Consider the following 14,993-nt stretch of genomic DNA (forward strand, 5'->3'; position numbering starts at 1 on the left):
GGTGGGTAAAGTTGCTTTATTAAAGGGTCTCTGTCACAAGCCCCCCATTTCTGAACCTGTCGGATTGGCTTTGGGGAGAAGCTTCTGCATGTCTGTCTTTCCAGTTTCTCTCTTGGTCCATGGCTTCTTGAGATCCGGCTTCCTTGGTGGCATCTGGGAAAGGATCAGTGACCCTGGGGCACTGGCCCAGGTCAGGGAGGGCTGGCCGCTGGCAGAGGGCCAGGGAGTGGCCGGCTCCGCAGCCCACACGGAGTCCCGACAATGACCGCAGAGCCGGCACGGGCTTTGGGGCCCAGACGTTGGCTTCGGTGCCGTCCCCGCACATGCCATGCTCGTTCCAGCCCCAAGAGTAACACGTCCCGCCTGCGAGGGAGACACGAGACTGCTGTAGACGTGGTTCTGGGGAACAGGGCCGAAACACTCACCCTGGGGGCGCAGGTATCACCGCAAACCCCCAGTTTACGCAGGAAGAAACCAAAGCTCAGCCACACCTGGGGGCCCGCTCGCCACCTCTGCTTCCGCCCCTGCCCTCCTAAGTCTGCTCTTTTCTTCACTCCCACCAGCCCACAACCGTTCAGGTCCCAAACCTGGCTCTCCTCCGTGGCCCCTCCCTCAGTGCCACCTCCCACCCCCACACCTGCATCTCACACACACACACACACACACACACACACACAGTCCTAGACCTGCCAGTTCTGCCTCCGAAAGTCTCTCAAATCCTTCCACACCTCTCCATCTCCACTGCCATCACCCTGATCCCAACCCCATTTTCTCTCATCTGGGTCACACCAATAGCCAACTAACTGGGCTGTTCGCCAGCCACTCTGATCTTCAGAGAGCATCAAAATAATCTCTGAGGATGCAGATCTAACCAGGTCACTCCCCTGCTTCAACCCTTCACTGACTTCCCCCCGCCCTTAAAGGCCTTTCCTTGCCTGTGAGGCCCTGAGTGATCTGGCTCCGGACCAGCCTGCTGAGGTTCCCCTGCACAACTCTCCCCACCTCACTGCATGCCAGAACCCCTGCCTTCCTTCAGTCCTTGAAATATGCCCTGTGGGGCCGGCCTTTCTCTCCAAGTCCTGGCTTTGCTGGGCTCCACAACCCCCATCCTTCAGAATCTGTTTAAATCATGCTCAGAGGCCAGATTCCCTGGCACTCGATCAACTTGGATTCTTGTCATTGCCCTTGTACTTTCCCTCATAGGCGGCGGCTAGATGGTCTGGGTGGTGATGTGTTTACTATCCCCTCCTCACTAGACTGTCTGCCCTACAGTGAGAGAAGGAACACATATGTTCTGTTCACTGCCCTGTCTCTAGCACAGTGCCTGGTCCCCAGCTGCGGCTCAACAGGGGTTTGCTGACTAGATCAAAGACTGAAGAACTCAGAGTCCTACGGCCAATCTCCAAGCCAGCATTCGAGCACAGGTCTCTCTGACAGCCTGTGATGCTCCCACCCCATCACAGCACCTCTTCCTAGGTTTTGGACCCATTCCTGGAGTCTAACTGAACTCGCTCACACTTTTCTGTAGTTGTTTAAAAATATATATATATTTTTTTCTGGATATAAAAGTAATACATCTTCATGGTAAAAAGGGGAAAAAAAGAGAAAAATATGGATAGGTGTAAAGAAAAGCAGACTTCTAGAATCTTGCCCACTGCTATGAATATTTTAGGTATCTCTTTCAAACCTTCAATTTGTGAAACTTGTAAATATTTGTGTATATATTGTGTTGTTTTTATGCCTTAATAACACAAGCATTTCTCCATAGAACTGGGAATTGTTCAAAAAGTAAATTAAAAATAATTTGTTTGAAATTTTGAAAAAGCTCAATATGCAGAAAAGTACAAAAAATAATTTAACAGAAAGACATATTCCTCAGTCAGATTCAGAACATTAGTTACCATTTTGCCATATTTGCTTCAACCTTTAAAAAAATAAATCAATTATAAAGATACAGTTTAAGACCCACCTCCCATCCTTGGCCCTCCATCCATTCCCTCCTTCCTGGAAGTAACCACTGTTTGAAGTTGGTGTACATTACTTGCATGCTTGTTTTATATTTTTCTACATGTATGTGTCCTTAAATATTATATAAAAATTTTAGTTTGTTTTAAAGATTTACATAAGTAGTGTCATTCAAATATGTATCTTCTGTTATGACTTGCTCTTTATACCATTGTTTTTGAAATCTATCTGAGCTGATAGTTACAGATTTAGTTCATTTATTTTAACTGTGCATAGTACACATCCCATTATACATAAATCATATTTTACTCATCCATTTCCCTTCTGATGGATGGTTCTTTAATGATAATTGTTGCTACTTTATTACACAATGTAATATATAATATACCATAATATTTTACAACAATACTATTACTATTGTTGCTACTATAAACAACACTGCAGCGAACATCCTGGAACACGTATCCTTGTACAAGTTGGTGTTTGTGCACATTGATCCCCAGAAGTGTGACTGTGGTGGAATCACATGTTTACATTTACCAGGTGTGGCCAAACAGCTCTCCACCATGGCTGTAGTCCCATCATTTATGGTCCCATCAGCAATGGATATGAATTCGTTTCCCTCTATCTTTGCCTTTAGACTCTTGCTATTCTGATTAAGTACATGTGATTAATTTGCATTTTCTTGACTACTAGTGAGATGGAGCGTGTCTTTATATTACTAGCCCTAAATTGCTTTTTCTATGAATTGCGTGTTTACATTCTTCACCTGTTTTGCTCTTTGTTTGCCTTTTTCTTACTGATTTATAAGTGTTCTTTGTATATTCTTTTGTTTATATAATCGTTATAAGCATTGCAAGTGTCTTCTCCCAGGAGTCTGTGGTGTCTCTTCACTTTGTTTATGGTCTCTTTTGTTGTCCAGATTTATGTAAAATGACTGCCTAATTGCCCATTATGGAGATTAAACAATTTCCTTAACCTGTATCCTATTATCAGATAGGGTGTTTCTAATTTTTCATTATTTTGTATAACATTTCTATGAACATCTTTGTGCATGAATCTTTGTCTACATCTCTATTTTCTCAAATTAGATTCTTAGAATGGGAATTCCTGGTCAAATGGTATGGACATTTTTGAGATTCCTGAGTATTGTTTTGAGTACTGCCAGAATACTTTTCAGAAAGGCCACTTGAATATATCTACAACAATCTGTGGGACTCTCTGTATCACTCCAGCATTGCCAGTATTCATTAGTTATTATAGTATTTAAAAACCTTTTCTAATTTGAAGACAAAAATGGTATCTCATTATTTTTATTTGCACTTTTCTGATTCCCACAGAAATTGAAAAATAATTCTTATTTTCCTCACATATTTGTATTTCCTCTTTCGTGTATTGTCTGCTTAATACATTTTTCCTGTTTCATATAGAAGAGTTTAAGTGCTCAGACCCAAGAGCCAGATGGCGTGGGTTCAATCTCATCTTCTCCATTTATTAGCCGTGACCTTGGGCAAGTTACTTAGCTTCTCTGAGCCTCAGTCCCCTCATCCGTTAAACGGGGATAATAATAGTACCTTTATCATAAAGGTTATAAATACTTATTCATTTACAAGGATTAAATGAGCAAGTATACATAAAATACATAGTATAGTAGTCCACCCTTTTGTGCAGGGGACACTTTCCAAGACCCCCAGTGGATGCCTGAAACCAGGGAGAGTACCAAATTCTATGTATACTGGTTTTTCCTATACTCATGGGCATGTAGCATGTACAGTGTGGATGGGCTGGACAAAGGGCTGATTTACATCCCGGGCGGGATGGAGCTCAACAGAGCAAGATTTCATTACACTACTTGGAATGGCACACAATTTAAAAGAGTTGTTTATTGCTGGAATTTTCCACTTAATATTGTCTGACCGCGGTTGACAGTGGGGTAACTGAAACCACTAAAAGCAACACTGCGGATAAGGGAGCACTACTGTACTAAATGAAAATTTGCTGTTGCTGTTGTTCTCAAGAGGCTTATTGTTTTAAAGATTTTTATTTTAAGAATATTAATTCTATGCCATATCTGGCATAACTATTTTTTCTCAGTTTGATTTAAAATTTTGTTTTAGGTCTTTTGATGTAAAACATAAATTTTATGGTTCTAGGTAGTACAGTTTCTTGTTTATTTATCTTATCCTTTCCTCCATAGTTTGTAAGAATTGAAAGCCTATCCCTATCCAGATCAGAAAATATTCTTTTGATTTTTTTCAATGATCTGAGTTTCTTAAAAAATCTTTACATTTCACTCATTAACCACTGAAAATCTGTTTTGCAGACCACTCTTTCACAGAGAGAGGCTGGCTGGCCCGGGATTACCCTTCTCTTTCCTTTTTCCTGGTAGGAAGGCAATCATTAGCCAAAAGCTTGGGCTTGGGGAAACACAGATGTCTGCCTGTTTGGCCCATGAATGAGGAAATGCACACAGAGAGGATGAACCCCGGGCCACAAGTCCTGCAGTTAAGCAGGAGTTTCAGCCAGGTGGACCTGAGGCACAAGGCGGAGAATGGAACAGGCTTGGTACCTGCGGGCCTAGCTCGGCACCTGGCGTGGGCTTTGTGCCCGGCCCTGGTGAGTGGCACCAGCTGACGGTCAGCAGGAATGGGGGTGGGAGGAAGGCAGCGCTGACCTACCAGCAGGATGCGGCACAACGGGCAGCTGGCAGGTCCCTCTCCTCCTGCCAAAGGAAACGCTCTGAGGAAGCCATGTTTGGGGCCGGGGTAGCCCACTGGGTTGAGAAGCCTGGCAAAGGCTTCAGATTACAGTTTCCCCCAATACTTCCAAAGAAGCTGACTCGAGGTTAGGTGCTTTATATTCTTTATCTCATTTAATTCTAACAACCTTGTGAGGCAGCCGTGTTTTATAGATTATTCTCATTTTATAGTTAATGAAACTGAGGCTCTAGAACCCAGACAGTGTGGCTCCAGAATCTGTGCTAAACTCTGCATATTCTATACCAGGGCTTGCCAGAGTTATTCTATAAAGGCAAACAGTAAATACTTTAGGTTCGATGGTCTCATTCGGTCTCTGTTGCATATTCTTATTCTTTATTACAAGCCTTTAAAAATCATTCTTAGCTCGCAAGGCCGTACACAGCAGGCCCGTGGGTTGTACTCCGTCAGCCCCTGGTATATATATATAATACATACTGTGGACTGTGCTACGCCGTCCTGGGTCCCACATCACCACACAGCTGTGTGACAATGGTATGTCTGTCCCCAGCTACCTCACAGGGTTGCTAGGAGGAGGCCTGCATGTGCTGATATACATTTAATGCCCTGGCACAGTGCCTGACACATGGTGACAGCTCACACCCACGTATGAAGCAGACCACGGGGAGAGGAGGAAAAGGCAAGGAAGGCCATGCTGGTGGCAAACCTTCCCAGCAGATGGGAAGGCCTAGGGTGGAATGACGAGTCAGGGGTTCCCCAACACTTTAAACAAACCTCCTATAGAAAAAAACCAGGCTGCTGAACTCGGAGAATGAAAGATGGGCCATCCCAGTAACAGAAGGACTCACACAGGACATTTTTCGGTTCTGAGCTCCTCCAGCATTTTAGGATATGTTTCAAGCACACCCCCTGTCCCCCACCCTCACTTAGGGCCACCTATTCAGGGGCACAGTGAAGATGGAAAGGCCGTCTGGACTCAGCAAGATGCTACTACGCAGGCTGTTCTCATGTAGAGGTGAGAGGAAGGACAGCCCATGATAAGCCTCTTCCTAAGCTAACTGGAATACGGGACACCCACTTTTCAAAACAGGTGAGTTCATGATGATTCCTGGCATTACAGAGGACTCTCTGCAGTGTGCCTGGCACTCACCAGGTTCTTGAGGACACTGAGATCCCACCTGATTGATCTAGATCTGTTTTACTGGCCCCGGGGCACATGGCTGAGCCTTGGGTGGAGAGCTCATAGTTACAGAGGGATTCCCTAGCCTCTTCAGATTTCGGGCCCTTGCTCACGGGGCTCAGTGGAGTTGATGCAGGCTGTGACAAGTGACAAAGCTCATGGCCCACCACACTTGCGTCAGCCTAAGAGCCCTGCAGGCAGCGGAACCTCGGGGCTGGCAGGGTCCCCAGCACAGGCTGGACACAGTACCCAAATCTGTTCAGGTCTTGTGGCACCTGCCTGGGCTTCTTGGCAACCTGGGTCCTCACAGGGCCTTATGGTGCTGGGACTGCAGCCCAACTCTAGGAAGGGGGCAGCGTTTCTGCTGGAGGGTCTTGCCTAGGAGGGGCAAACACCTGAGCATGTGTGGTATAAACTCCTGGTTGTCCCTGAACCACAGAATGGAGACTACATTTCCCAACCTTGGCTGCAGCTGGGCGTGGCCAATGAGATTCGAGCTGAAATGTTTTGTAGTAGCTTATGGGATCCTCTCTTCAAAGACAGATGGCATGTGCCCTTTGCCCCTTCCTCCATCCTGTCACTGGAAATGTGGATGTGATGGCTGGAGCTCTAGCTGCCATTTCTGACCATGAAAATGAGGGCTACAACCTAGGGATGGTGCTTCTCAGTTTCACAAAAATGTTACCTTAATTCTCACAGCAACTCTCTGAGGTGTTCTTACCTCCATTTTACAGATGAGGAAACTAGGCTCAGAGAGGTAAAAGAACTTGTCCATGGTCACGTGGCCATTCTAGTCAGGACTAGGATCCAGGACTCCTGAGTCTCAGCCTCCTTCACTAGTTCCAAAATGGTAATAAAGTCACCGAATACTTAGTGTATGCCAGGCCCTGTGATAAGCACTTTATACGAATTAATTCACTGACTCCGCACAAGACTGTGAGGTACAGCCTAACACACCAGGGAGGTGGTATGAACTGTGCAAGGTCACATAGCTGGTGAGAAGCGGAGCTGAACTCAAACCCAGGCAGTAGGACTCCAGAACCTCTTCTGTTAATATATACTGTTCTCTCTAGCAAAACCTCTGTTCCTCAGATAATGAAGAAAAGGTAGAGAGGCATGGCACACCTGTACAGGAACAAGGTCAGTGATGGAAGGCCAGAGCCGTAGCTGGTGAGAGCAGGAGCACTCTGCAGAGGAGCAGAAACCTCCCCGAGCCCTTGGGAGCGCTGGGGCTGAGGCAGAGGCAGCCGCAGCAGGCCCTGCTGCACCCCACCCCCATCCGCATCTGGTGGGGCGGGGAGAGGAGGGCGGGATGGTGCGAAAAGTTAGGCAGCCAATGGTTCACCTTGTCTCTTGCCTGTCAAAGGCCTCACAAGGAACTAGGGCATCAGGCAGGGCTGCTCTTCTGCAACACCAAGCAGAGAGAGAGAGAGACAGGAGGGGTGAGGTCTGAGCGCCTCACGCAGAGGAAGTCTCTGGATTCAGGCAGGTGGTCAATGCCAGTGTGGACGGAGCTGGCCTTGGAGCTGGGCAAATTTGGAAGAAACTTCTGAGTGTCTAGCTGCCCAAGCTCATGGGTATCCCACCCTTTGGGCAGTAATTGGTGGTCCCTAGGTCCTGCTGTGAGCAAGGAATTCAGGCCTTCTGAAGTGTTTTGGGTCTAGGTGGCAACCTCAGGACAGAAAGAAGAGGTTCAGGTCCTGATCCTCTCTTGCTTGGACAATTACAACAGCTAGTTTCTTCTGAGGTAGCAGCCTGGGTGGGGGAAACCAGGCTGAACATAGCGTGAACTAGGTCTTCCCATGAACCATTTCCCGTCTCCCCAATACCTACAATGGGCCTCTTATCTGGCTCTCAGGGCAGCCTGTCCCTCTTGGCCGCATCACCCCTCTTTCCTCTGTTCCAGCCCCATGGCTTGCTGCTGCTCCCTGAGTTCACCCAGGCCTCTCACACAGTCGTGATTTTGCTCAGATGAGTCCATTTATCTCATCATGTGGACGCCTCTTCTGGCTTGGGCCCTGTATGGACAAAACACCCCGAAGAGGAAAATCCAGTTTCTGCCCTGGGGCTCCCAGGCCACTAGGGTAGACAGCCATGGGGAATGACGATTACAGGGACCAATGGCATGTGTACACAAGGAGGCTGGCACAACGGCGTTTACTGTAGCATTGTTTGTAATCGTGAAAGACTGGGAGGAAACCCCTAAATACCCATCAACAGAGGAGTGTGTAAAGAAACTACAGTTTGACCCTACTGTTGAATAATATACAGCTATTAAAAATAATGAGGTAGCACTCTGTGGCCTGACGTGGCAAGATATCGAGACATTTTTAAGAGGAAAATAGGTCGCAGAACAATATAGAGAGTATGATTCAATTTATGCCAAAGCCCCCTATTATTTCTGTATGTATAGATCCCTGAGGAATACATCTCAAACGGAGAATAGTCTCTGAGGAAGAGAGGGAAGAAATGGGGGAAGGGCAACTGAGATTTTCTTTGTCGTGTGTTCATATATTTTAAAAGCAATAACACAGGATGATGATCAAAAAAATAACAGTATTTCTAAGGGACAGAGGTAGCATAGAGGAAAGGATGAAACCACTCTATGCAGAGAGGAGGCCGGTGTCACTGAAAGTTCCAGGGGTTAATTCTTAGCTGGGTTTGAAGGATGAATAAGAGTTTACTAGTCTTAAATAGAGGGTACCCACTGCCATTTGCCCACTCTCAGCTGCCTTCATTGATCCTGATGGCATCCTGTTTGCTGCAGGAGTGAACTGTGAGCAGGTGTAGGGCTGGGTCCTCCTGGGCTGTTGGAAGGCTATTAATTTCACTTCCTCTGAGCTCTTAAGATACCCAGAGCTCTCTAAGCACAACACCAACACTCCTCCTGGATCTCAAGGCGTTTCTATTTGTAACTGTGAGCTGGGGATGGGAGCTAGGTGCTGTGAGCAGGACACGCTCACCAATCAGCCCTCAGGCACATGGTACAGGCACTCAGGATAGAGCTACTGAGTGGAAGTGACATACCATCTGGGCCGTTCCCCTGCCCACAGTCTTTCTGAGCCCCCTGCTCTGTCTGGAGAGCAGCAGGGGAGGAGTTTACACACACATAATGCTGAGATCAACTCCAGTCCTGTGCCTGGCTGCTTGTCTTTATTCCCTGATCTGTGGCCAGAGCTGCCTCCTGGCCACTGGCCTCAAGGACAGAGAGCTGTGAGTCTCTGTCCCTGGTTACACTGCTCAGAAGAGGGGCAGCTCCTACAACAGGACGGCCTAGAGAATGGCTGTGAGGACAACGGTCCCAATGGGCCAGCTCTGAGGGAAGAGGCACTGTCAGTGCAGGACCCTTTCAATAAGTAGACCATCCATCACTCTCCAGGGCCAATGATGCCCTCGAGGCAGGATCTGAAGCAGAAGGAAGAAGCCATTCCAGAATCAGGAAGTGGGGCTGTTAGCCCCCAGTGTTACTCTGGAGATATTTTGGTATTGCAGCCCAGGTTGCCTCAGGGAAGGCTAAGTAGAAGATGTCTGGCCTGGGGTCCTTTCCAGACAAGGATCCATGACAGCACTGAGAACGGGGTGAGAGGAAGAGATGGGGGATGAGGGCTAAAGGCAAGGAGGCCAGAGAGGAGGCTGTGGCCGTCCACCGGGTAAGAAAGCTGAGGGTTTAGGAAGGTAATGTTTTAAACACAGCCGGAATCTGGCCACTTCTCACCAGCCCATCACCTCACACTGGCACCCCTGCAAGGGCTTCCTACCTGCTCTCTCTGCTGCTTCTGTTGTATTCTCTACACAAAACCTGAGGGATCCTGTTAAAACCTGGCACTAAGTCGACATGGCACTGCTCTGCTCAGAATCCTCCAATGGCTTCTCCTCTGACTCAGATAAACAACAGCTGGCTTCCTCCTGGACCTCATGTCCTGTCAAGTTCCACCTTGCTGACGTCACCATAGCTACACTGACTTCCTTCCTGTTCTTCAAACAGTATTGGCCTCAGGGCCTTTGCGTTTGCTGTTCCTGCAGTCGGAGTGCTTTTGCCCTGATGTCCACAGGTTCACTCCCTCATGTTGTCATGTATTTGTTCAAATGTCACCTCATCTGAGAGGCCTTCCCTGACAACTCTATATGAAGTAGCGATCTACGCCCCACCCCATCTCTGTCTCCTCACTTGCTTTATTTTTCTTTGTATTTTTAAGTGGTTATTTATTATCTCTCTCCTGCCAGAACACAAGCTCTTTGAGGGCAGGACTCTTTGTTTGCTGCTATTTCTCAGCACCTGAAACTGCACTAACAGTTCATTAGTACTAATATCTGTAGTTTGAATGAATGAACACACAAATGAATGAATGGCTACCAAGAGCACGGAGCTGTCTTGTTCTCTCCCAGAGGCTAAAAGAGAGTCCACAGATGTGGGGAGGAGATGCCATGGGCAGGCTGATTTCTGTCACCATCAGGAAGAACGCCGTAAGGACTGGAAGGTCACCCTGGAGAGTGGCAGGTGGCCTGTGCCAGAGGTCCTGAGCCCCCAGCTGGCGAGGGCATTCCTAACAGTGGGCAGATTCTGGGATGAGACAGAGCAAATGTCCTTCTGAGCCTGGCGAATCTGTGCGGCGGTGTGGTGGGTACGGATGCGTATGAGGGAGAGAGAGAGAAGGATGGTGTAGGCAGAAGAGCAGAAGAGGGGGCCACACACCCAGGTCCTCAGGCTGGCTCCCTCGGACCTGGCAGAGGAGCGGCCCCGGTTCAGAGGATAAATAAAAACGGGCTGAATTGATGGGTTTGCTCTCAGAGGTCTCATTCTGAGGCTGCAAGGCCGGGACTGCTCTAGAACGTCTTGTAGCTTAAAAGGTTGTTCAGTTTTCTCAGTAGTTCTCTATCCCTTTACATAAGAGGAAACTGAGGCCCAGAAGTGGGGCAGCATCTCACCAAAGGTCCCCACCTACACACCTTCCCACTGCTATCTCCCCCTTTGTATCACTGAGGTTTGATGGTTAAACCAGCCCAGTGAGGAAGGATCTGGAAGGGAAAGAAAGCTGGGTCTGAGACAGGTTCAGAAACAGCCAAGCTGGGAGAGGTGGAGGCCAGCCCTCCCCACTCCCACCCCAGGAGGAGGGGGCGCTGAGGCCGCTGTGGCTGCGGTCACCTGCGGAGAGAGCGTGCTGCGGCACGTTGGCTCCACTGAGGGACTATTCTTAGATCTAGGGAGCCAGGGATGATGGATTTAGAACTTACGAGGTGGAAACGTGTTGGCCTGTTTTATAAACAACTGAACTCCTCCCCACAGACTGTCTTTCTGAATTCTGTGTTCTCTGTGAGAACTGCTAGCTTTCTGGGCTTCTTGGCTGCACTGGGAGAAGGAACAGAAAAGGCAACTGAGCCTCTCGAGGGCCTACTATGCCCATGTATTGTGCTAAGGGCTCTGCGTGACCCATCTCATTTAACAGAGCAGCACTGGGAAGGAGGTATTTTGATCACACTCTATTCATGAAGAAACAGACTCTGGGAGAGGTCCCGGAGGAGGAGCACGCCCTGGATGGGGCTCCAGGGCGAGGCTGTGAACCAGCAGGCCCGAGGTGGAGTCTGGTGCTGCCAGCAGGGGTCTGGCTCTGGCGATGGAGCAGTAAGGGCACAGCACGGCGCCTGTGGAGTTTAATCCCTTTAAGTGTTTGCACATGGTTCTCCTATCCTCTTAGACTTCTTAACTCGGGTGATATATCATCCCTCTGTATAACCTGGTGGCCTGTCTCCATGGCCAGTCAGGGCCCCCTCCTCTTGGTAGGTTCCAAGTTGTCATCATCCCTCTAGAAGTACGTTCCCCAAACTGGCCAAGGGCTATATCTAGATGCACACCTGGTCCCAGAGGCTGCCTGTATCAGTTTAGCCTGAAGCCACATTAGCCGTGTTGGAGTCCAAGTCCGCTGACTCTCCCCATAGCCCATGTCAGGCACTAAACTGTTTCTGCAGGAGCTGCTGTACTACGTTTCCTTGCACCCTGGCCTGGGTGCTGGTGTTTGGACCTGACCGGAAATTTCAAGATGTCTGCAACAAATATCTCTGAGGGGCACCAGCAGAGGGGCAGGGGCACAATGCAGCTCTGGGGCCCGGAGCAGCCAGCCTGCTGCCGTTCCTGGAGCCTGGTCACAGCAGAGCCTCTCGACATTGTTCTCCCCACACCTGTTTGGGAACAACCCTCGTGCAGGAGAGAAGGCTGGGAGCTAAAGCAGTAATGGGGGTGGGTGTAAGAAGGTCTGTTCTGGAACCCAGCAGCAGGTCCAGAAGAAACCACACGCAGATTAGGAGGTTAGAGCACTAGAGTCCACTGAGAAGCCACTGGATGACACAAACCTGAGAAGGAATTCTTTCTATGCTTTCCAATCACTTCATAAATACCTTCTGAGTGTACGCTCTGGGTTGGGTGCTGGGCCCAATTCAGCCCAATCCACTTGCTACACAGTTCCCGCACAGTACAAATGCTAGGTTAGGAGGTGGCCACCCATCCCACCGTGATAGTGCAGGGAGACGGGTGCCCTGGAAAAGGTACGCCCAGAAAGGCAGCAGCTGATTCTTCAAAAGGACCAAACCCCCTTGGGAATACAGTCTGTCTCTTATTTATCTTTTTTTTTTTCCAGACAGTCAACTTTTATTGAACTTCATGCCATTAAAAATTATAGTACAAATAGGAAACAACTAAGGGATTAATACTTTCAATTTACATTAATGCATTTTTTCCTTTTAAAAATGTTATTTTTTAGAGCAGTTTTAGGTTCACAGAAAAATTAAGCAGAAGGTACAGAAAGTTCCCTGCCCCCACTCATCACAGCCTCCCCCGCTATCAACATCCCCTACTTGAGCAGTGAATTTGTTACAATCAGTGAACCTACAGTGACACATCATTATGACCCAAAGCCCATGGTGTACATTAGGGGTCACTCTTGGTGTTGTACATTCTATGGGTTTGAACAAATGTAAAAAGACATGTTATCCATCATTATAGTTTAACTGCCCTAAAATTCTTCTGTGCTCCACCTATTTATCTCTGGTTTTATGTACCAGAGATGAATGAATAAGTGAGTGGATGAACAGTTACAGAGTGCCCATAGGGTTCAAGCACGGCTCTAGTGGCAGGGGTACAGCAGAGACCAAGGCCCAAGGCTCCTGTCCTCAAGGGGCTTACGTTCTAACGAGGGACCAACAAGCAAGCAGACATACAAATCACCAGCATGTGGCTAGCGATAAGAGTTATGAAGAAATCAAAACAGAGTGATATGATTAGAAGGACAGGTGGTAGGAAGTCCTCTCCGGTACGGTGGCCTCTGAACTGTGACCTGAAAGATGAGGAGGAGCCAGCCATACAGTCACCTGGAGGAAGGGCTTTCCAGGCAGAGGAAACGACAAACAGAAAGGCCCGAAGTGGGAAGTTTTGCCGGTTCCAGGAACAGGCAGGAGGCCAGTGGGGTCTGGGGCCAAGAGCCAGGGGAGAGGTAGGCCTCCGCGTGAAGGGAAGGCAGGGCCTCGGGAAGGCTGGGGAGAGGTCAGGAGTGTTTTGGGAGGAGGCTGAGGAGCCACTGGAGGGTTTTAAGCAGTGGGTGATCAGGTCTGACTTACATTTGAAAAGGCCACTTGGTGAAGGACAAAGTAGAGGGAGATGGTTCAGGAGGCCCCTGCACTGCAGAGGGCCAGGCCGGTCAGGACTGGGCGGTGCTTGGAGTGGGCTGGTAGCAGTGGGGACAGAGAATCAAACGGATTTACAATCGATTTTGGAAGTAGGGCGTGTAGGACCTGCTGATGGAATTTCACAGGGAGTGAGTGAAAGAAGGGTTCAAGATGGATTCCCTGAGCGATGGGTGGAGAGTCGGGCTGTTTATCAAGGTGAGGAAGGCTGTGCAGAGGGGTCGGCTTGGGGAGAAAATCAAGAGTTTTGTGTTGGACATTTTAAGGTGGAAGTACTCATGAGAGATGAATGAATGACCTGAGTGAGAAGCAGGAAACCGTGGAAATAACAAATGGCAGGAGCTACCAGGTGAGCAGTGGGCAGCTCGGCGTGCTTATGATTCGATGGGGTCAACATATGGTGCCTTTATCATTCTGAATTCCAGTTTCTTGAATGAAGTGCACGACTGGGACGAATGCATACTACATGGGTTAATATATAAATTTCTTTGGTGAATGTCCCTACTTCATACAAAACACGTAACACTTGAAACAAAATTAGCACTTTGGATAATTATAACCCACCGGCCCGAGTTCTCCCACTGGTGCTGTGGGAAGCAGCATTCTTCCCTCAGGCTGGTGAGCGGCCAGGCTGCTGGGCTGGGATACACAGGCCCAGGGCTCCTCCCCTGGGCCGGGGTGTCAGCGGGAGAAGCGGCACTCCCAGAGGATGGAGCGCAGGCACCGGGAATGCTGCAGCCCTGCCGCCAGACTCTCTCTGGGATGCCTTCTAACTCCGAGGAGTGTGAGACCACCCAGACGTGGGGGCCTGGAGGTAGCCAGCTCCCAGAGACCCTTTAGCCCTGGCCTGGAGGAAACCACTGCAGCTGGGGAGGCCTGGCAAGTGTCGCTGGGCTCCCTGCCTGTGTGTCTGTTCACGTCCCCAGCAGGGGCTACTCAGCCTCCTGTGGGCTCGGTCCCAGGTGACAGATTCCCCTCCCAGACAAGGGGGCTGGAAGCTCTAAGGCTGAAGCCAGGCATGTGTCCCCAGGGTGCAAATCCTCCAGTGGCACCCTAGCTCAGAAGGAAATCCAAAGCTTGGCTCTTGGTCTCTAAGGTTCCACACCATCTGGTCCCCAGCTCCCACCCTCCACTGCTGCCACTCTCGTCCTCACTCACTCCTCTCCAGCCACACCAGCCTCCTTGCGGTTCCTCCAACTGGCCAGGCACGCTTCCAGCGTTAGCTTTCACACTGGTCGTTCCCTGTGCCTGGAATGCTCCTCCCTAGATATCCACACGGTTCTTTCTCTCCCTCCTTTCATTTGAGTCTTAGTTCAAATGTCACCTTCTCAGAGGGCCTTCCCTGACCACTCAACCCCATCCTTCTACCCCTCACACTGTTTTATTTTCCTTCCTAGCATGTCACACCCCATCATATACCTATTTGTCTGTCTCCCCACTAGAATGGGCAACTCCAAGAG

General features: G+C 48.9%; 1 protein-coding gene across 1 annotated transcript in view; it reads right to left on the reverse strand.

Moving 5' to 3' along the window:
• The window catches only part of SERGEF (secretion regulating guanine nucleotide exchange factor), a 227,518-nt gene continuing 212,525 nt past the window's right edge, over positions 1-14,993 (reverse strand). The window contains exon 11 of the mRNA XM_036861735.1: positions 1-363. Coding sequence (XP_036717630.1) covers positions 20-363 — 344 coding nt within the window. The 3' untranslated portion in view covers positions 1-19. The remainder of the gene's footprint in view (positions 364-14,993) is intronic.

Source organism: Balaenoptera musculus, chromosome 8 (genome assembly GCF_009873245.2).
Source record: "Balaenoptera musculus isolate JJ_BM4_2016_0621 chromosome 8, mBalMus1.pri.v3, whole genome shotgun sequence".
Taxonomy (NCBI): Eukaryota; Metazoa; Chordata; class Mammalia; order Artiodactyla; family Balaenopteridae; genus Balaenoptera; species Balaenoptera musculus.